The sequence below is a fragment of the Anolis carolinensis genome, chromosome 5, assembly GCF_035594765.1.
Source record: "Anolis carolinensis isolate JA03-04 chromosome 5, rAnoCar3.1.pri, whole genome shotgun sequence".
Lineage (NCBI taxonomy): Eukaryota > Metazoa > Chordata > Lepidosauria > Squamata > Dactyloidae > Anolis > Anolis carolinensis.
This window is the reverse complement of record NC_085845.1, coordinates 94,552,758-94,574,486: the sequence shown is the minus strand read 5'-3', so window position 1 is coordinate 94,574,486 and position 21,729 is coordinate 94,552,758. Positions and strand designations below refer to the sequence as shown.

The 21,729-nt window shown below is 39.2% G+C and overlaps 1 protein-coding gene across 2 annotated transcripts in view; it reads right to left on the bottom strand.

The window, feature by feature from the left end:
• The window catches only part of sema3a (semaphorin 3A), a 239,982-nt gene that overhangs the window by 126,941 nt on the left and 91,312 nt on the right, over window positions 1-21,729 (bottom strand). For both annotated transcript variants that reach the window (XM_003221421.4, XM_062981858.1), the window contains exon 3: window positions 14,226-14,288. In XM_003221421.4, coding sequence (XP_003221469.2) covers window positions 14,226-14,288 — 63 coding nt within the window. The remainder of the gene's footprint in view (window positions 1-14,225; window positions 14,289-21,729) is intronic.

Genomic DNA, 21,729 nt, shown 5'->3' with positions numbered 1-21,729 from the left:
ACTTGTGACCAGGCATGGGCAAAGCTGGGCCCTCCCTTCAGGTGTTTTGGACTTCAATTCCCACCATTCCTAACAGCCTCATGCCCCTTCCTTTCCTCCCTCAGCTGCTATATTCATTATGAATAGAATGATGTAAATAAACTTCTGGTTTGTAAGGTAACGCTTTTATCTATTCTATTCACCTCTACCTTCTACCTTTTATTTTTCAGAGATTGGTTTGGGGGGCATCAATTTACTGTTTGCTTACACTTGAAAATTATCTAGGGCCAGCTCTACCTGTGTGTCATGTGGACTCAACACAGCAACGTAGTGATGAGTTCAGATTATTTTGGCCATGTAGCCTCAGTTTAATATACCTCAGAAGGTCATTTTGGGGATAAATAGAGGGGGAGGAGCATGAATACAGCCTTGTGCTTCTTAACAAAGGAATAAGAAAAAGGACTTTGAACCAATCTTCCCATTGCTCTGAATTGTTTTATTCAGTCTCCACTGATGGAAAGCACACAACATCTCTGTAAATAAGGCATGCCTTATTTTCCCCATGAAAACAGACACACAAATGCACAACGCAGTCCCTGAAATGCACAGTTCCACATCCTTCTCTCCCTGCTATTTGGCTAGCATATTAACAAACATGTTAAAATGTTGTGCTGATGTATACCTCAGCCCTTTCTCCAACTTGCCTTCCAAGAAAAGCTGAACAAAATGCATGTTGAAATTTGCCTTCAGGTGATTGCTATCTTGCTCTGGCCCAAGTCCCATTTTCATCATGTCTGGGTGGAACAGTAAATCACAGATAAATATGAAATATTGTTTTTTACCTGCTAACAAAATGATGTTCATGGGGCAATTTTGCCAGTCTGTGATATGCTTATGAACCACTTCCATATCAATCAGCTAATCTTTGAAGTCCTAGTTTAGATTCCTATGCATCCTCTAAAGATTTCCAGATGAGCCATTTCTGATAAATGTACTTCAAGAGTTCTCAGACAAAAGTGGTAAGGGAACACATGCATAGGAAGTGTTGAAAGGAAGCAAAAGATTGCTGGAACTATAAGATGCAGTTGCTTAGCAATGTGTATATGTTGTCAACAAACATACCCCAGAAGCTCAGACTACAAAACTCCATGTGCCTCGCTGTAGGAATTCAATTTTTTTAAGCTACTTTGATTCTGTTTTCTCTTTCTCTCCCAGAGGAAATGTTAGGATGAAGCACCTTCACTATAGGAAGTCTAAAATTTCCCTTCAATTAAATTTTGGCACAAAGTATCAATTGTGGGAGCAGAACTTGCCAAGTTCCCTGTTCAAAGACAACCTCTGACACCCTTACGGGATCTTGAACTATGGAAATCAGTTCATCAGGAAGGGCCATCTAAGTAAGAGGAAGCAATAAGTGGGTTTTGCTACAACAGAGACCAAGTTGTTCTGCCAGAAAGTAGATAGGAGGATCAATTTACACTGCTTGCCTTGTCATATTTCCATATTTGTTACAGAAGCTCCTTAGAAATCTAAATGGCCTTTTTCTTCACACAGCAAAGGGCTATTAACAGATTCAAAGTGTGAAATCAATACTGGAGATTAAACAAGAAAATTGTACAGGGTATTTTTTGTCAGATTCACCTTTCTTTCTTTCTCTCTCTCTCTCTCTCTCCCCCCCCCCCCCCCAAAGGGGAAGCCATACTGAAATTACCAACATTATGGTAACAAAATGGAACAGATTTGTAATTAATTTGACTGAACTAATGAAGTACAAGTGTTAGACAGGATTAGAATTTCAGGAGACCAGATCCCATTGTGTGTGTGTGTGTGTGTGTGTGTGTTTAATGGAATCATAGAATCATAGAGTTGGAAGAGATCTCGCGGGCCATCCAGTCCAACCCCTGTCAAGAAGCAGGAAAACTGCATTCAAAGCACCCCCGACAGATGGACATTCAGCCTCATAGAATCATAGAATGATAGAGTTGGAAGAGACCTTGTGGGCCATCCAGTCCGACCCCCTGCCAAGAAGCAGGAAATTGCATTCGTAGCACCCCCGACAGATGGCCATCCAGCCTGTTTAAAAGCCTCCAAAGAAGGAGCCTCCATCACACTCCAGGGCAGAGAGTTCCACTGTTGAACAGCCCTCACAGTGAGGAAGTTCTTCCTGATGTTCAGGTGGAATCTCCTTTCCTGTAGTTTAAAGCCATTGTTCCACGTCCTAGTCATAGAATCATAGAATAGTAGAGTTGGAAGAGACCACATGGGCCATCTAGTCCAACCCCCTGCTAAGAAGCAGGAAATCGCATTCAAAGCACCCCCGACAGATGGCCATCCAGCCTCTGCTTAAAAGCCTCCAAGGAAGGAGCCTCCACCACAGCCCCGGGGAGAGAGTTCCACTGTCGAACAGCTCTCACAGTCAGGAAGTTCTTCCTGATGTTCAGGTGGAATCTCCTTTCCTGTAGTTTGAAGCCATTGTTCCGTGTCCTAGTCTGCAGGGCAGCAGAAAACAAGCTTGCTCCCTCTTCCTTATGACTTGCCTTCACATATTTGTACATGGCTATCATGTCTCCTCTCAGCCTTCTCTTCTGCAGGCTAAACATGCCCAGCTCTTTAAGCCGCTCCTCATAGGGCTTGTTCTCCAGACCCTTAATCATTTTAGTCGCCCTCCTCTGGACGCTTTCCAGCTTGTCAACATCTCCCTTCAACTGTGGTGCCCAAAATTGGACACAGTATTCCAGGTGTGGTCTGACCAAGGCAGAATAGAGGGGGAGCATGGGCAGCAGTCTCCAGGGCAGCAGAAAACAAGCCTGCTCCCTCCTCCCTATGACTTCCCCTCACATATTTATACATGGCTATCATGTCTCCTCTCAGCCTTTACCCTCCTCTGGACACATTCCAGCTTGTCAACATCTCTCTTCATGACTTAGCATGACTCCCCTGGATCTAGACACTATACTCCTATTTATGCAGGCCAAAATCCCATTGGCTTTTTTGCCACCGCATCACATTGTAGGCTCATGTTTAACTTGTTGTCCACGAGGACTCCAAAATCCTTTTCACATGTACTGCTGTCAAGCCAGGCATCCCCCATTCCACATCTTTGCATTTCATTTTTTTCTGCCTAAGTGAAGTATCTTGCATTTGTCCCTTTTGAACTCCATTTTGTTAGTTTTGGCCCAGCTCTCTAATCGGTTAAGATCATTTTGAATTCTGCTCCTGTCTTCTGGAGTATTGGCTATTGCTCCCAATTTCATGTTGTCTGAAAACTTGATGATCATTCCTTCTAACCTTTCATCTAAGTCGTTAATAAAGATGTTGAACAGAACCGGGCCCAGGACATAACCTTGTGGCACTCCAGTCATCACTTCTTTCTATAATGAAGAGGAAGCATTGGAGAGCACCCTTTCTGTTCATTCGCTTAACCAATTACAGATCCACCAAAATGTAGTTTTGCCTAGCCCACATTTGACTAGTTTGTTTGCCAGGAGGTCATGGGGGACCTTGTTCAAAGCCGTGCTGAAATCCAAATACGCTACATCCTCAGCATTCCTTGCATTGAACCAGCTTGTAACTTTATTGAAAAAAGAGATCAGATTAGTCTGCATGACTTGTTTTTGGAATAGACAAACATTTTCTGTTCCATTTTTAAAATACCAGAACTAGAGGCCATCCAATGAAAACAGATTGGCCAGAGGTTAAGACCAAACAAAGGGAAGTGTGTCTTCACACAGCAGTCTAAACATGACATCTCCTGCTATGGGCTTTCTATACTTTTAAGATCTTTAGAAGAAAGCTTCCCTCACATTTTCCACTTATCACAGGTGTGTTTTTGTGAGAATGTAGAAGAGAGCCTTCCTAGTGGCTACTCTCAACATGGGAAACCTGGCTAGCCACCTGCCTGTACTTTTCCATTGGCACAGAAATTTTTTTTTCACTTAGTCAGATCTTTGGATCATAGGTTACTATCACAGAATTATATTTTTAAATGGGGCATGCTATATGGTAAAATCCTATACCTGTGGGACTGATACCCATTCTCCTACTCACATCTGACAAAATATGTCATCTATAGGATTTTCTAGGTTTTCAAGGCAATTCTATGTCATTTCTCCTCCAGATGTTATTATGTAGTAGCCATGGAGGTCTTAGTAAATTACTATAGAAGATACCCTTAGTAAATTTCCAGGTTCTTAATGAGAATTTCTAGTGCAAGTCATTCATTTTAATGGGGTTCATTGTTATCCAGTGTTTTGTGTTTTCATAGTAAGGTCAGAAACATAGCCTCCATGGGCTACAGTGTACTTTTAGATATATACTAGCTGTGCCCGGCCACGCGTTGCTGTGGCGAAGTCTGGTGGTCTGGGAAATAAAGTATTGAGGAATTGGTGGTAGTTAAGGTAAAGGTAAAGGTTTTCCCCAGACATTAAGTCCAGTCGTGTGTGACTCTGGGGGTTGGTGCTCATCTGCATTTTGAAGGCGAAGAGCCGGCGTTGTCTGTAGCCTCCTCCAAAGTCATGTGGTCAGCATGACTGCATGGAGCGTCGTTACCTTCCCGCCGCAGAGGCACCTATTCATCTACTCTCATTTGTATGTTTTCGAACTTCTGGGTTGGGAGAAGGTGGGGCTAATAGTGGGGGCTGTGTTCGTCTGCGACCTTTGGGTGCAGAAGTTCAGCAGCTCAGCGGTTTAACACGCTGCGCCATCAGGGGAGATTATTTTCTCAAGGTTGTGAATATACAATATTTCTGATTGTTTTTTGTCTGTTAGAGGGAAGTATGAATGTTGGAATTAGGGGAAATGATTAGCATGTAATGGGCTTGCAGCTTTAAAGCCTGGCTGTTTTCTAGCTGAGTGAATTTTTTGTTGGGAGGTGTTAGCTGGCCCTAATTGTTTCCTGTCTGTAATTCCCTTGTTTTGAGAGTGGTGTTGTTTGCGATATTTTATGTGCTTCTATTGTGTGTGGATCTCAGAAAACAGAGGATTTGCCAGACTTTGATGATGGGAATACTTTGTTGGGAGGTGTTAGCTGGCCCTGATTGTTTCCTGTGTGGAATGGCCCTGTTTTCAGATTGTTGTTCTTTATGTAGTGTTTTGATTTTAGAGATTGTATTGTTCTGTTTTATTATAGCAGAGTAATTTTTATATATTGATTTTATTGGTTTGAATATTTGGAGCCAGATTGTATTCATTTTTAAGGTTCACAGCAACATAATAATAATAATAGTAATAATAATAATAATAATAGCACTAATAATGAGTCTGGTAATACACACTGCTTCACTGCATTGTGAGCTTCCTTTTTGGAAGAATCCTTTCTTGGGAGGTGTTAGCTGGCTGTGATAGTTTGTTTTGTGGCATTCCCAATTTTCCTGATTTCAGAGTGTTATAAAAATAATAAGTTACTATTATTAGTGATTATTATATTGTTGAATGATTATCAATGTTATAATAATTATTATTCCATTTGTGAATGATTATCACTGTAATAATAATAATAATAATAATAATAATAATTTACTCTTATTTTGAATTGTTAATACATTGTTGGATGATTATCAGTGTTATAATTATTATTATTATGACAGCCTTGAATGTTTATTATAGTTGTAATAATAATAACTTGTTATGATTAGTTATTATTGCATTGTTGAATGATTATTACTGTTATAATAACAATAATAAATTACTATTATTATTGGTTATTATTACATTCTTAAATGATGAGCAGTTATTATTATATTAATAATAATTATTACTGACAGGGAAGGGAAAGGTGAGGGCGATAGGGCTTCAGAGGGAAAAAAGGGGGGCTGCTGAGGCATTGGAGGGGGTTGTGATTTGTGGGTGACAACAACAACAACAGCAATAACAACAGAAAAGGGGGGGGCTGAGCCTGGGCCAACTTGGGCCTTCCCTCGAGTTGTTTTGGGTGCCAACTTCCACCCTTCCTGGTCTGAGGCTCTTCCCCCCCCCTGTCAGCCGTTTAACTGGGTGAGGGGGAAAAGGAAGGGGCCTGAGGCTGGGAAGGGCAGGAGTTGGCACCCAAAACAACTGGAGGGGAGGCCCAGGCCTGCTGGAGGGCCATGCCCTCCTCTTCCCCCCTCACCTTGAAGTCCTCAAAGAACCGGGGAAGAAGTCCTTGAGGCGGACCAGGGTGTAGACGGCGCTGTGGAGGGCCCGGTAGGAGGAAGGCCGAGGCTGAGGCCGGGAAGAGGAGAGAGGGTGAGGCGGGGGTCCGCGGGGCCTTCCTGGCGCTGAGGGGAGGGGAGAGGGGCTGGAGGAGGGGGCCTGCTCGGCGACCCTCCATGGGCCCTGAGGGGGGAGGAGATTGGGGGGGGAGGGCAGAGAGGAATCCGCCTTCCTGCCTGCCTGCCTTCCTTCCTTCAGCCCAGGCCCAGCTCTGAGGCGAGGTGTTTGTGAGGCCTCCTGGGCTAAGGATGATGTGTGTGCGCGCGGGAAGGGAGGAGAGGGCGGTGTGCGCGCAGGCGCAGATCGCCTGTTGTGTTTTTTGGGCTTTTGTTGGCCCTGTGATTGTGTTTGGCATCTAATTGTGCTGTATCTTACTGGAGCCGTGGATGATGGGTTATGTTGCCAAATTTCAAGGTTGGGGGGCCTTTACTTTTGTTGTTTTGTAATGGCGTCTGGATCTGTAGTGATGTTATTTTTTCAAAGATGGCGGCAGTGGAGGTCGCGAGAGAGGGTGAGGGAGGCTTTGACAGTTGTGTGTGTGTGCGCGCGCGCGAGCGCCATAAAGGTTCGAAGCATGGTGTTTTTGCGCATGCGTACCTAGTTTTGGCATTTTTTGGTGTTGTGATAGTGTTTTATGTGTAAATTTGTTGTATCTTACTGGAGGCGGGGATGATGGATTGCGTTGCCAATTTTCGAGTTTGGGGGGGGCTGTAGATTTGTTGTTTTGTGCATCGCTGTGATGCCATCACTCTTTTATATATATAGATATATATATATACACACACAGTAGAGTCTCACTTATCCAAGCTAAACAGGCCAGCAGAAGCTTGGATAAGCGAATATCTTGGATAATAAGGAGGGATTAAGGAAAAGCCTATTAAACATCAAATTATGTTATGATTTTACAAATTAAGCACCAAAACATCATGTTATACAACAAATTTGACAGAAAAAGTAGTTCAATATGCAGTAATGTTATGTTGTAATTACTGTATTTACGAATTTAGCACCAAAATATCACAATATATTGAAAACATTGACTACAAAAATGGCTTGGATAATCCAGAGGCTTGGATAAGCGAGGCTTGGATAAGTGAGACTCTACTGTATGTACGTATGTGTATATATATATACACACACACACACACACACACACACATACATACATACACTTTTATTTAGTGTTTCAACAGAATTATTTTATTTTATAAAAACAGCATTTGTACTAAATAGGTTTTATCTGTACTTTCTCTTAATTTATTCTAAGATGGTTTAGGTCCAATACCAGAAGAAGAAAAAAACATAATAAACCAACAGACAGACAAATATATAAATAAGACATTTGATCCCATGTCATGTGGTGATGATCACTAGTTATAATGACTTTAAAGGGAATTAGAGGAATTTATTCAGTGTCTACACTCATCAACAATTGCTTTAAGATAAGAAATGGTATGCCAGTGAATATCATGTGCTCAATAACACAGCTGAAAGAGAGCTATTTTCCTCATGGCCTTCTTCTCAACTTTCCATAAGAACTACACTAGCTTCTGGGCTGCTGTGTTGGGAAGAAGTCTTTGGTTTCATGGATTTTCCTACATTCTGTTGCTTTTCAAGAAAATAACTACCATCTGTTTACCAAGATTTCCTTAATTAACATGCTTAGGAAAAATTTGCAAAAGTCTGGATATGTGCAATGAAATTATTAATCCCTTTGACAGGCACAGAACCTAAAGTAACCTCTTGCCTGAAGCTTTTCTAAGAGGAGGAGGAGGAGGAGGAGGAGGAGGAGGAGGAGGAGGAGGAGGAGGAGGAGGAGGAGGAATTTAGTATTTAGAAATGTATACTATTAGAGAACTTACAAAATTTGAGAAGATGATTAGTCAAAGGGGGGGAAGGGAAGGAAAAGAAAGAACCAAAGGTATAACAAGTGATATTTACAAATTGCTAATAGATAAAGAGCAGGAGCAGGATCACCTTAAAGAAATGTGGGAGTTAGATTGCAATAAGGAAATACACCCTCAAATCTGGAAAGAAATGTGGAATATGCGTATATTAAAAAACATGTCTATAAGAATAAAAGAGAATTATTATAAAGTGGTTTGGAGATGGTACCTCACACCAATTAGATTAAATCAAATTGATAAGAAATACTCTAAGCAGTGCTGGAGGGGCTGCCAGGAAAATGGTACATATATACATATGTGGTGGTCCTGTAAATATGTTCAAAAATTTTGGGAGAACGTTTTTAAAGAAATAAAGGGAATCACCAAAACAGAAATAATAGGAACGCCTGAAATAGCACTGTTGTCATTTATGGATAATATTCAAGTATCAAAAGAGTTAAAGGAACTAATTGCCAATTTGCTAACAGCAGCAAGATTGTTAATAGCCAAAAAATGGAAAGGTAGTGAGGAGTGCCAATTGGAAGAATGGTATAAGGAGATGTGGGATATTGCGATAAATGATAAATTGACATGTAAGATTAAAATTAAAAGAGAGATATTAAAAAAGGATGATTTTGGGAAGATATGGGGAAAATTTATAGAGTTTGTATATGTAGAAGATAAGGGGAAAAAACCTGTAAAAGAAACAATTGAATTTTGGAAATAAATATTGTAATTGGCTGGTCTGGAGTGAAGGGATACCACTAGGTGAGGGGTAATAAAAGGTAAATAATATGAGTATGTAATATAGAGAGTGAAAATACTATATGAGCTTGATATACATAACTCTGTATTGCAAATTTGTTTAAGAATGTATAAGTTTTAAGTATAAATAAATAAAAAAATTTAATAAAAAAAGGAAAAAAAGAAATGTATACTATTGATTGGCACAAGCAGAAATGCCATTCTATTAAACTGATAAAGCCACAGAAAATAGGCATCTGTTAATTGATTGCATTAATGGAAAACTAGACCTCCACCTCTGGATAGGTAGAAATAATTATATCATACTGGGAGTAGTACGGAAGGTCTAAGAAAGGAAGGAAGACATTTGACTAGTATAGAACTGCGATTTTCAGTGTAATATAGCCACAAAAATAAAATTGAAAAAGCAATTTATCCTTTTTTAACAAGCTAAAAGATTTCTGAGTCCTTTTATCAGGAGAAAAGCAGGATAAAAATAGAGCAAATAGAAATAAAAGAGAATACAGAAGGCCCACAGTTAATGTTCTTTTAAAAGAATATTGCTTTTTAAAGCTTTCTTTCAACCCCGAATAATCTCTAAAACACTAGTGGTAGGATTTTATGCAGAGCTTCATTCCTATTTTTAAAGGACTTTAATTTATGTGAGGTCTTCCAAGAAACAAATCCCCATATTCATTCGCACAAATAGAAAAAAAAATCCATAAACAGAAAAGCACATCTTTTATTCTCAAGCTTGATAATACAGTTCATTCATAATCCAAGCATTAAATGAGATTTTCATACAACATGAAACATGTAAAGTGTAATGGCACTAATTAAATCAAAACAATCCATGTTCCTTTTTTCTATGGGGCTTTAACTTGGGATCTATAGCAGCGTAGAGACATCGGGCGGGTGGGGGGGGGGTTTAACCCTGAAAGAGCATGGAAAGATAGATATAGGAGAATGTAATTATGGATTTGATCTGCACCCAATCATTCCTCCCAAAACTATGGCAGATCTCTTTCCTCATGGTCCAGCCACCCTTTCCAAAGCTTTGATCTTTGTTAAAAGGAAATTTGGCCCAATCTTTCCATGGGCTCTGAGTATAAAAGTGTTGTGCAATCCGAGTAAACCACGAGCTGTTTTGTGTCTCTGTTTTTGGTGGGGGCCCTGATCCATTTTTGGAGGCCTCCAGAATACAGGAGGACAGATATCTGTTTTTGCTCTGGGGGTCCAAAAGATACATTTTCTATCGGCCCATTATAGGGGTGGAGCTTTCCAGGCTCCCCTTCCCGTCATTTTAGGAATTTAAACAGTTTTTTTCTACTCTAGAGGAGAGGTGCTTAGTGACAGGTAGGAACACATGCTTTAAGGAGGCTTCTTAGCTGTTTCTACTCTAGAGGAGAGGCACTCAACTCCAGGCAAGCACGCTTTAAGGAGGTTTCTTGTTTAAAGCTGTTGTTCTACTCTAGAGGAGAGGCATTTGATTGCAGGAGAAGCAGGAGAGGCAGGCATGCCAAGCAGCTTTCTAAGAGGCATTTTAAGGAGGCTCAGGGAATTAAGAGCTATGGTTTGTAGCTCAGTAGAGTATGGCCTGTATCCTCCCTGGACTATCTTAAAAATCACCCCTGTTTTCAATGCCTGCAATCTCCTTTCTGTTTGTCAGTTATGCTTTCTTAAAGCTGTTTCTACTTCTACTCTAGAGGAGAAGTAGGATTCTCTTTTTGTTTGCTGGGATTACTATTATTAATAATAAATAATAATTATCTTTTAGAAGTATTTTCTGAAGGAGATGAAGGGAAGGTGAAGAAGATATAAGTGTGTCTCTCCATCTCCAAGCCCCCAAATGCAGGCACATGTACCCCCCTCCCAATGTTCCTCAAGTCCCCTACTCCCACTCAGTCCCACTAAATAAAAAGAATCAGGAAAATAAAGGAAAATAAAAAAAGATTAAACTGTGATGCCGAATAGGGGAAGAGATGGGCTCCTGCTTGCTTTCGTGTTGGGCATGGATGGTCCTTACCGTTACATGCTCCTGAAGTACCAAAGGTACAGAAGGAAACGGGGGAAACAAAATCCATGCACAACCCTAATAAAAATGCTGATGTGAAGAAACCTTGACCGATTACAATTTCTGCAGTCCCAAATTTATTCTTTATAAAATGCGTGCATAGTTACTTTGCAGAGAAAACACAGTAAACTGCTTTTTCTGCACAGAAAATTATTCCCTATGCAAAATGTGTTGTTTCCTATGTAAACAATGCTTTTTTATGTACAAAAAAACTGTGTGAATTTTGCACAGAATAAATCCTGAATTATATACAAGCTTTATTAATGTTGTCGGGCTTTTTAAAGACTTTCTTTCAGCAGAAATAAGATTGCTAAAATTAAATAGTGCTCCCTTTGAGAAGAAAACTACTGAAAAATTGCATCCCTGAGCAGGAGGCAGAATGGGATCATCCATAGTGTTGATGGAATTTGACTGCTGAGTTGACTTTGGGCTCATCTGCATTGAACATTTAAGTCAGAAGGGCCCCAGATCAACTTGGTAGTGGCTAGTCACTTGAGGCATTCTTGACTACCAGCATCAAGTTTTGAGGCTTTATCCACAGTAAATACATGCAATATAGTGAGAAACAAAGTAAATATAATATCATCAAGCCTATAGTTAAAACACACACACACACACACACACACACACAGCGAGAGAGAGAGAATTATAAGATTTATAATTCCCAGAATTATAAGATGTCAAGGTTGTATGTCAAAAGGAGGGTGAGGAGCACTCTGTATATTTAAAACTTAATCCAACTTTTCGTCCTCTCCCCATTCTTCAAGTTCTGTGTTGTCCTATAAGCATGCCCTCTGGTCTATTGGTGCTGTCATTTACTGCCAGTTCAGCCTACAATAAATCAACTACCTGACTTGAATGGCTGAGCTTGATCTGTCCCATCTTTGTCTGCTTGGCTACTCAGCATAGTGCCAATGTAAATTTGGGGGGCTACTTTGTTCGCTAGCAGAAGAAGCTCACGAAGCTAAGATGAGATGAGTTGTTGATTGTCCTTTAAGTGGTCACTCTTGAGTTGTTCATTTTTTATTATTTCTTTTCATCTTTTTGATATCTTAATTTTCTGTTTGCCATTCTTGTTAATTTGCTCAGTTCTCTATAAGTCTTCAAATAGCATATTACCCCATGTCCCATTTTGTTCCTGGTTGTTAGATGTTGGATGAACACACTATGATTTAAATTCAATTGCTAGTACCAAAAAGATTAGACCAATTAATTTTAGACCAATTAACTTACATTTGCTGCTGAGCAAATTGTTTTTATCCCATTGTATCTTTCTCCCAAAGTGGGACCCAAAGAAGTTTTGCATTAATTGATTCAATTCTTCCATTTTAGTTGGGACTTTTGGTTGGATTGAAGCCCATGTGCATTAAATTTCCCACAATACAGTGAGGTCAAAGGTTGTACTACAGAGATATTAAGTTTATTTCTTGTACATTTGATGCCCTTCCAGATTATGGTTTCTCTAATTTCTGGACACTAAGCATGTTCATGCTTTTTCACTTTCCAAATCCCCAAGTAACATCTTTTACTTTCTTTTTCATACCTTTTCCTCTGTGCTTTCCAAAAGGAAAGTTGAGATGTTTTGGGTTTTCCATATTTATCAATCTGTAGCATGATTTTGCCACTTCAAATGTCGAGACCCCTGACTATATCAGTTTCATGGCGCTGCATGATTGACATCACTGTAGAGGGATTCATTTAGACTCCGACTGAGAGCAAATATAGCATACGCTCCAGTATCGTTACAAAAGAAACCTTTAGTCTTAGGTCATGTTTGAGGTTACCAGTGGGGTTCATATAAGCTACATACAGTTAATATACATTTCAAATAAGCAATGCAGCTGTTGCAGCTGGTGTTTTGCTATGGAATTTGAGTTTTCAGTGTGGAATTGGTTGTGTCTTGAGATTAATAATTGCAGAGTTCAAATAAAAACTATGGTTACCCCCACCCCTCAATTTTGATTTATGAAGTTCCAAGCCATCATCAATTTGAAATATCTGCTATCATGAGAGGAATATCCTGATATTCATATTATATGGAATAGTCATTATAGACTATTTCCCATTTCAGGTCTTAACTAAGGTTTGTTGATATATTCTTGACCACCAGTGTCACGTTTTGAAGCTTTGTCAACAGTAAAGAATACATGCAATGTAGTGAGAAACAAAAAATGTAATATCTTTATTTTACCCTGGTTTTTAAAAAGAACCAAGCCTATAGTTAAAATTGGGTATTGTCCCAATATTTTTAAAGTACAGCCAGACCTCAAATACCTAAATTCTGTTATGTATTTCAGTGAAAAATCTTATAACGAAATGATGTTCAAGGTAATAGATGAATATTTCAAGTAAAGGATTTTAATAGTATTGGTATAGTCTTGTATATGAAAATTCTGATTTCCTACCTCTAGTCAAGCAAACTTTGTTATCTCTTTTCCCTTTTCCTCCTGACATAAATCAACTCTTTTATTTTAAACATATATTTTCTCGCACACTCACGTATGAAGAGACTCAACAGTTCTCTGGGGACTAGATTACGGTTAGTGAACCCATTTTCACTTATGACCTGAAACAGTATTAGGATACAGACCTCAGCAGCTGCCATTATGAATATTTTAGCAAACCATCTCTGAATGTAAAGCCACTGATATATACACTTGGGAGTTAGTTCCATTCTATCCCTGCTATTCCAAGCACAGTGATTTCCCCTTTGGCCAATATGGAATGTATTCATTTTCTATATGAATAGTAAATGTTTCACATCCTTCTTTCCACTCTCATCCCATTTCCAGTTTCCAGTTGGGTTTATCCCCAGTACATCATGAAAAAAGTGAAGGTATTCGGAGTGAGAGAGTGGCAGAAAGAGGAAGAATGCATAAAATAACTGTTTTCTTTTCAATGCTCCCCCCTTTCATAAACCACAACAGGAGGGAGAAAATTAACATCACTTAGGCATCAATGTATTCTTGTCAGAGAAGACCCCTGAGGCCTCATAGCAACTTCTTGACATTAATGAGGCTTATTCCATTCACAATGGTTTGTCTATTCAGCATGCCCTGCAAATTGAAGACCTTGGTCATTAGAGAAATGAGGTCAAACTTTTAAGAGCCCTTAAATAAGGAGGAAATTATATACTCATTCCTTTACATGTAAACCAAGCCACACAAGTTTTCATGGGAGGAAATGAAAAAAAAAACATGTTACGTTGAAACCAACTCTGACAAATAACTCATAAGTAAAAGAGAGGAAAGAATTGAAAGCTTTAAAATTTAAAAAGAGAGTTCATGAAATATTGACTAGCTTTACAAAAGGAGTGTGTATGTGGGTGGGGGCTCATAAAGATTTGTACTTACCAGAATATCTTTTCCAGCCCACTTGCATTCATCCCTACGGGTATGAGATACAGGCCAAACAATCTAAAGATACAAAATAAAAATTATATTATGTCATTTTATGCTTTGACAATTTGAATGTGTATGCAATGCCCTGAAAATGCTTTTTTGGGGGTTTTTTATTGCTGAAATATTGTTATGCTACAACATTGTCTATATTTGGCAACATTGGATTGATGTTGAGGATGCGTAGCAAAAAATACTATCGAATATACTGTTATTTCTCATTTGTTTTTATAGGCTTCCACAGCAACCAAAGGCATTGTGGAATCAGGAAATTGGCTCTACCATCCAACACAGAAGGTCTGCATCAAAGTCCTTCATAGATGGCTCAGCAAAACAGTATATTTTGAGCATAGGTTAGCTGGCTCCCTTTGTACTGGAATAAAGCTACCCTCCATTATTTTTGTTCTCCATTGGTAAAGTCATGTATAGAGGGAAACCCAGATCATAAGATTGTCAGTGGGGCTACTGACTTCATCATGCCCTGCTAGCAGGATTCCTGCAGATAAATTGGTTTCTTTTGGAAACAGAATGCTTAATCCAACAATGTTTCCCCCATTTAAACCACTAAAGCAGGAGTGAGAAGCTGTGATCTCTCCAGTGTTGGAACAGGTAGAATACTTCAGTTTCTACCTTTTCCAGCCAGTATGGTCAATATACAATGCTCTTGATAGTGCTGTTTATAGTGCCTCAACGCTATAATCCCCATCCCTACATGAAAGCAATTCCAAGATTTTGATCACAAAACACATTGGCTGCCACCAATTCTGTGGAAATTCACAGTCACACCCCAGATTGTGTTCATTTATTAGTTATCCTGGAACATCCATTTCATTTTCTACAGTAAAAGCCCAAAGACCCTCTTAGTGAATTATTCATGTCTTTCAAAAAGCTTTTAGGAATTGCATATAGAATAAAACATGATTTTCAAATAATGCCAAGCTAACATTCAGTTGGGAGCCTTGATAATGCAATATGAATGGCAACCTGCCTGAATTGTAACCTTAGTTTTAAAGCACTTTGCTGATAAAGCAGAGGGATTTTTTACTTAGAAAAATTATGATAGAATGAGGTAAATTTAAGGAAGAGATTATAATAAAGTTTGGTCTTTTAATTTCTTTCTTTATAAAAGCATTCATGTTTGAATTTTCCTGGTAGCTAGAATACAAAGAAAATGGTCATGTAAGCCAAGAAAGCTGCATTGTGATTTTTCATGAGAAATAACTGTCTTAATGCCTTTTGTTTCTGTTGTTGACTTAAACATTACTGAGACAGGTAAACAAAGAGGCATACAAACGTGAATGAATCCTGGCCTGGAACAAAATCATTTCCTTAACCTATCAAGGACACACACATGTAAACCTATTTCTTCACATCTTCAATCAATTCTGATATTAACCTCCATCCTTAAGCTTACTCACTCTTATTGTACAGGCTGAATTCTCTCTTCAGCATGGAAAGAAATGTATACCTATAGCCACACAATTGGCTCCCAGAAGAGGGTATATGTATCAAGAGATGGTAGCATTTGTTGCCAGTTATTGTCGATGTTTTTAATTCAGAGAATGTTTAACTATTGATGCGATGCTTGGTTATTTCTCCTTCTTTGTTGCATTTCCAAATGTGATTTTCAGTCTTTAGCTAAAATCTAATTAATTTGGGCATCAATTTAAGTGATGACAATTTAAGTGGTGTTCTTATCTCCTTGCCTCTTCCTCATTTCCATCCTATTTCCCTCTTCTCCAAACTTCTTTAAACAGTTACTTTCTGTTTCGTCCAAGCAGCTAATGAGTCCAAAATTAGAACAATCAAACCTCTTTAATCTGATAAGGGGAGGAATTTTCCAATGGCATCTTCCTTTTCTTTCATTTCCTAGTCTTGCACCTTACCATATCCTTTATTTTATTCATATGTTTTCCAAAGGTTTAGTACTAAATGTTTAAAAGCATTAAAAGTATAAGAATGAGAAAGGGAGAAAATAAATGCATATCACTAGAACCTTTCTTCCACTTGAGTTCTCACTAGAGTGTATGTGTAGCGATCTTTTGGAAACCAGAGGCCTACTGCTTTTGTGCTAATGGTCTACAGAAAGTCCAAAGCAATTAGAATAATAAACAGAGCAACAGAAAAGAGGAGGGAAAGATGGAACAGGTAGGAATTTGAATTGCTACAATGAAGGAAAAATTTATTGATGTTTCCCCTATTCACCCTCTCGTCAACATTGCCCTTTTATTTCTAGAAAGACAGAAGGAAGGAAGGAAGATCAAAGAGTGAGAAGAAGAGGCAAAATGCAAGATGAATAGTTTGAATTAAAAAATCAAAAGAAACTGCTAGTCTGGAGGAACCTAAAGATAGTCACAGATTTACATAGTTTTAAAAAGACTGAACAACTTGAAACAGCTATATCAAAAGTTTGCCACATTTGCTAAAATAAAATGCAATAATTACATAGTTAGCTGTAGCATTTGTTGTGTGCAGTCAATCCATTTCTGACTTATGGCAACTCTAAGGCAATCATTGTAGCATTTTTGGCAAGATTTGCTCAGAGTGGTTTGCCTTTGCCTTCCCCTGAGACTGAAGGTAATCCAGAGATTCCAACTCTGGTTTCTGATGTCATAGTCCAACACTTAAGCCACTGCATTGCTCAGAGAACCCTGAAATCAGAGGCTGGCTCTGCTTTGGTTGCAGGTTTCCAACACCGAAACTTAATTGACATTAGGGGTGTGCATGGTGCCATTTTTCAAAGTGAAATCCGGGACATTCTGTAGATCCAGCAAGCAAATGTCTGCAAATGGGGCAGGTGACAGGGCTCCAATTTACTCAGCCAAACAGACCACGTGGTGGGCAAAACGGTTGTTTTTGGTTCCTTTTGGCTGCACCGTGGCAGCAACCATGCATGTGGGTCCCTCCACCCCCTAGTTTTGCTGTGATTTTCATGCTTCTTGGCAGGAGGGTTGGACTGGATGGCCCACGAGGTCTCTTCCAATTCTATGATTCTATGAGTCAATCAGAGAAAGAAAGCAGATCATGTGTCCGTAAAAGAGTAAAAACATGGCTCTGTGACCAAGCCTTTGGGGAATCTGTGCAATAAATAGATATGGATTGACGTGTATTGACCATAGGAAAGTCTCGGATAATGTTCATGGATTATGTGATTATTTGTGATTGTTTGGTTTTAAATGTCTCCAATTGTTTTAATTGTATTTTATTATTATCCTATTTTAATGTCTGTATTAATTTTGTATTGTTCTTATGGCATCAAATAGCTGCCGACACATAAAGCCGCCTTGAGTCCTCTTCGGGGTGGAGAAAGGCAGGATAGAAATATCATAAATGAATAAATAAATAACTTTTTGCCAAGCTGGTTTATATCTACCAGGGCAAGCTTCTCCATTTTCCTGTGGCGTCCTGGCTTTTGAGAGAGAGAGAGAGATTGTGTGCTAACTAGCTCTGTGTTCTATCTCAGTGCCATCGCTGCTTAGGAGTGTTTGCTTTTGGATGCAATTCCAATCTTTTCCTTTGGCAATTTAATTACATTTTCTTAGTTAATATATTTCAGCCCTTCTTTTTACTATTTTGCTAGGGAAGTGAGGGTGGGCATGGTTTTGTGAGGAGCTGTGAAAGGGCATTTTTGTTTAAATATTCAGGTGGCTTAATAAAGGGAGGGGATAGCCTGATTCCCTTGATTCCCCACAGGGAGAATTCAATCCCTCCCCAGACCTATCTATCTTCTTATTTTTACTCTGTTCTGCACCTTCCTCCCCCTCAAATATTTTTAAAAATATTTTACAAAAAAAACCCTCTTACTTCTTCTCATCCACCTCTTTGACTAACTCATTTATTCCCTTTCCCTTCTCTCTCACAACAAGCCTGTGCCTATCCTCCCCAATAAAAAAGTAATAACTAGAAATATATAACAATAAAACTGAAAATTTCTAATAAATTGAGAGGTGTGTGGATCCTTATGAGAGTTGGCAGGAATGGTGCCCTGCTGCTGCTCCTATACCGTCACTGTGGAGAAATTCCAGGGGATAGATAACTTTTGGAGTTTTTTAAAATGAGATTTTATTTCTAAAAAATTTAAGAGTTTCCTTAAAATTAGTGGTTGACCCAAATGTCCTGAATCTTGGGGGGCTTGAAGTTGTAAATGTGTCCCCCAAGTGTGGCCATTTTCATTCTGAAAGCCCTAAAAATACAGAAAGGGAGCCTCAGAAGTCCTCCCATTGCCACTAATGGTCCAGATGTTCCCGGTGCAAAAAATGGATCTTCTGGCTGCCAGATCCATAAATGGCATTTTGTCCTCCTGAATTCTGACAGCTCCCAAAAAATGGAACAGGAGCAACCAAAAATCAGTCCCCGAAAATGGCACAGAGCTTACCTGAATTGCACACCCCTAATTGGCATCCATTGAACTCATGGGATTTTCTTTAAAAAGTGTTGACATGCCATTCAGTATTTAATTCAGTAGATTTATTCTAGTTTGAACTAGAAACTTGATGTCAGTCCAAGTTTGTACATGACACTTTGCAACCACTGAAAACAAGATTCTGAATTAAATGATTCATCATAATCATAGAAACTGATTCCTCCAAAGTGAATTCAAATCTACAAGCAGATCAAGATCCTTTTTCCAACATTTATCTAGGAAATCTAAATCAGAATCCTCCTTGCATCCTGCATTAGATTTAAACCCATATGTAAAGCTGCTTCAAGAATCTGTTTAATTGTCACCAAGCATCACTCAGCAGTGATAATTCTGTATTGCTCACAGTCCATGTGTGAACTATTCAAAAGTTCACACAGCTCAGAAGATTTTGTCCCTACGTGGGAGCACTCTTTTAAAAAAAAAAATCCAGATGTTTTTCTTCATTACACTAAGATTCACACAGCATCAAAACAAATAGCTCATTTTTCTTTATGGTTGTTGAAGAGAACAGGAAATAACCAGCTTTGCTTTCATCTGGATCCTTGGAGAATACAAATGACTATTCTCTCTTCATTCACTGCAAAATACTAAAGTGCTCTTTGTCATCTTTTAAGGATGCTAAATAAGCCAGAGATAGTTTTCAGTGGTCAGAATTATATTGGGAATTCAGTTCAAACTTGGTGCGATTCAATGATTTGAGTGTTGGATTAGAAATCCAGGAGACAAGGTTTGAGAGACAATGGAAACAGCTGATTGACCTTAAATATGTCAGACTGTCCCAGCCACAAGGGAAGGCAATGGCAAAATTGTTCTGAATAAACCATGAACACCTTATGGTAATATTGTCCTAAACAGGAGTCAACCGAAAGAAATATCAAGAAGAATGAAATTATTCTTTTGTAATTTGATATTGGTTAGTGGTTTGAGTATTGAACTAGGAGTATGGCTACACTGCAGGATGAATGCAGTTTGATAACACTTTGACTCCCATGGCTCAAGGGAATAGAAGTTTGGTGAGGCACCAACTTTCCTTGCCAGAGAAGATTGTAGACTTTGTAAGACTACAGATCCAATGATTCCATAGCATGGAGCCATGACAATTAAAGTGGTGTTAAACTACATTAATTCTACAGTGTAGATACACCCTATGACCAGTTTTGAATCCCTGCTCAACTATGAAATCTCCCTAACTGTGGACAATACACATTCTCTAGCCTCAGAGGAAACAATAGCAACTGTCAAGAAGGTTTTATCAAGAAAACCTTGTGATAGTTGACTTAGAGTTGCCATAAGTCAGAAACCACTTGAAAGCACACAAGAATTCATATATAGATTAGAACTGGAATCCTATGAGTGTGTATCTGTGTGTGTGTGTATATTACACACACACACACACACACATATTCATGTCAGGAACAACTTGAGAAACTGCAAGTCATTTCTGGTGTGAGAGAATTGGCCTTTTGCAAGGACATTACCCAGAGACGCCTGGATGTTTGATGTTCTTACTATCCTTGTGGGAGGCTTCTCTCATGTCCCCACATGGGGAGCTAGAGCTGACAGACGGAGCTCACCCACTTTCCTTGGATTTGAACCGCCAATCTGTGAGTCCATAGTCCTGCTGGTACAAGGATTTAACCCATTGTGCCACCGGGGACTCCTATGAGTATATGATACTAGTGTTGGGGAGGAAAACAAAATCTCCAAACACCCTTTGCCCTCACTATCTTTCTTTCTTTATAGCCACTGTGCCCATAAAACCTTCCTTTTACTATCAGATAGAGATAGTCACAGTGGTATAGTGTACAAACAATGCAGATTTCATGATTTCCCTGTTTCTTTTATGCATAAACACACACAGAGATGCTCACATGTCAGTTTAAGTGAGTGTTACAGGAACACATTCAATGCTGGACACTTTTCTTTAGGTTAAAAAACGTATCTACTAAGGTGCACTGCTAAAATGTGCACCAACATCTGATTTGAGTCTGCACCTTCAAGTGAAAACCATGCCTTCCATTGTAAGTAAAAAGCTTTTATCAATTTGTCAGTCTGCTATTAGTGTCCTATCTATTATGTTTTATTAATAGCAGGAACATATTGCGGGAAAGTATCTAGTACCATGGAAGGGAGAATAAAATCAGCATTCAAAGACTTTTTATGGAAGTAGCCATTCTGATTAATCTGATTGTGCAGGTTGTCCAAAATTAGCTATTTAAAATCTAAGGAAGCGGACTGCAGCTACTATTCTAAACTAATAATCCTACACACATTTAACTGAGAATGAACCTTAACAAAAACAATATGAGTTGGATATAAAGGCAGTCCCCGACTTACAAACATCCGGCTTACAAACCAGACAACAGGAAGTGAGAGAAACCTATGCCTCAGAAGGGAAACTCACCCCTGAAAGAGTTATCACGGGCATCACAAGGATGGAAAGTGCAGTGAAATCTTCTGAAGGGGACACAGAGAGCAAAACAAACACGATAGAAGGGTTATCCCTTCCCTATGTTATTCAAAGCTTATATAAATATATATGGCTGGAGCTATACTGTAAATTGTTCCTATTCTGACTTACTAACAAATTCAACAGAAGAACAAACCTACAGAACCTACTTTGTTCGTAACTTGGGGACTGCAAAACTACATGTTTAAATTAATTGGATGGGAATGAACTTTGGCAACAATGCCAGCTCCCATCCCAGGACATATGGCTACTTCTGTTGGGGCTCTGTCACAAAATTAAAGAGGACCCAGCATATGCCATGGTCGAGGCACCACAGCTTCCTGTGTTACATTGGGATCTATGCTCCCCCCCCTCCCCGGTGGGATGAGGTAGGGGGAAGCCGGGTGATGTAGGGTGCGGGACAACAGGTTTCCCCGGCCCCTGATGGGCATTTCTGGATTCAGCACCATGTGTGGCGATTTTGGCAGCACATATGATGGGGTCCTAAATGAGGTGGTCAGTTGCAAGACAGACTGATAATAAAAGACTGTATGTTAATGGAGTTAAACTTCCACTAAAGTCCCAGG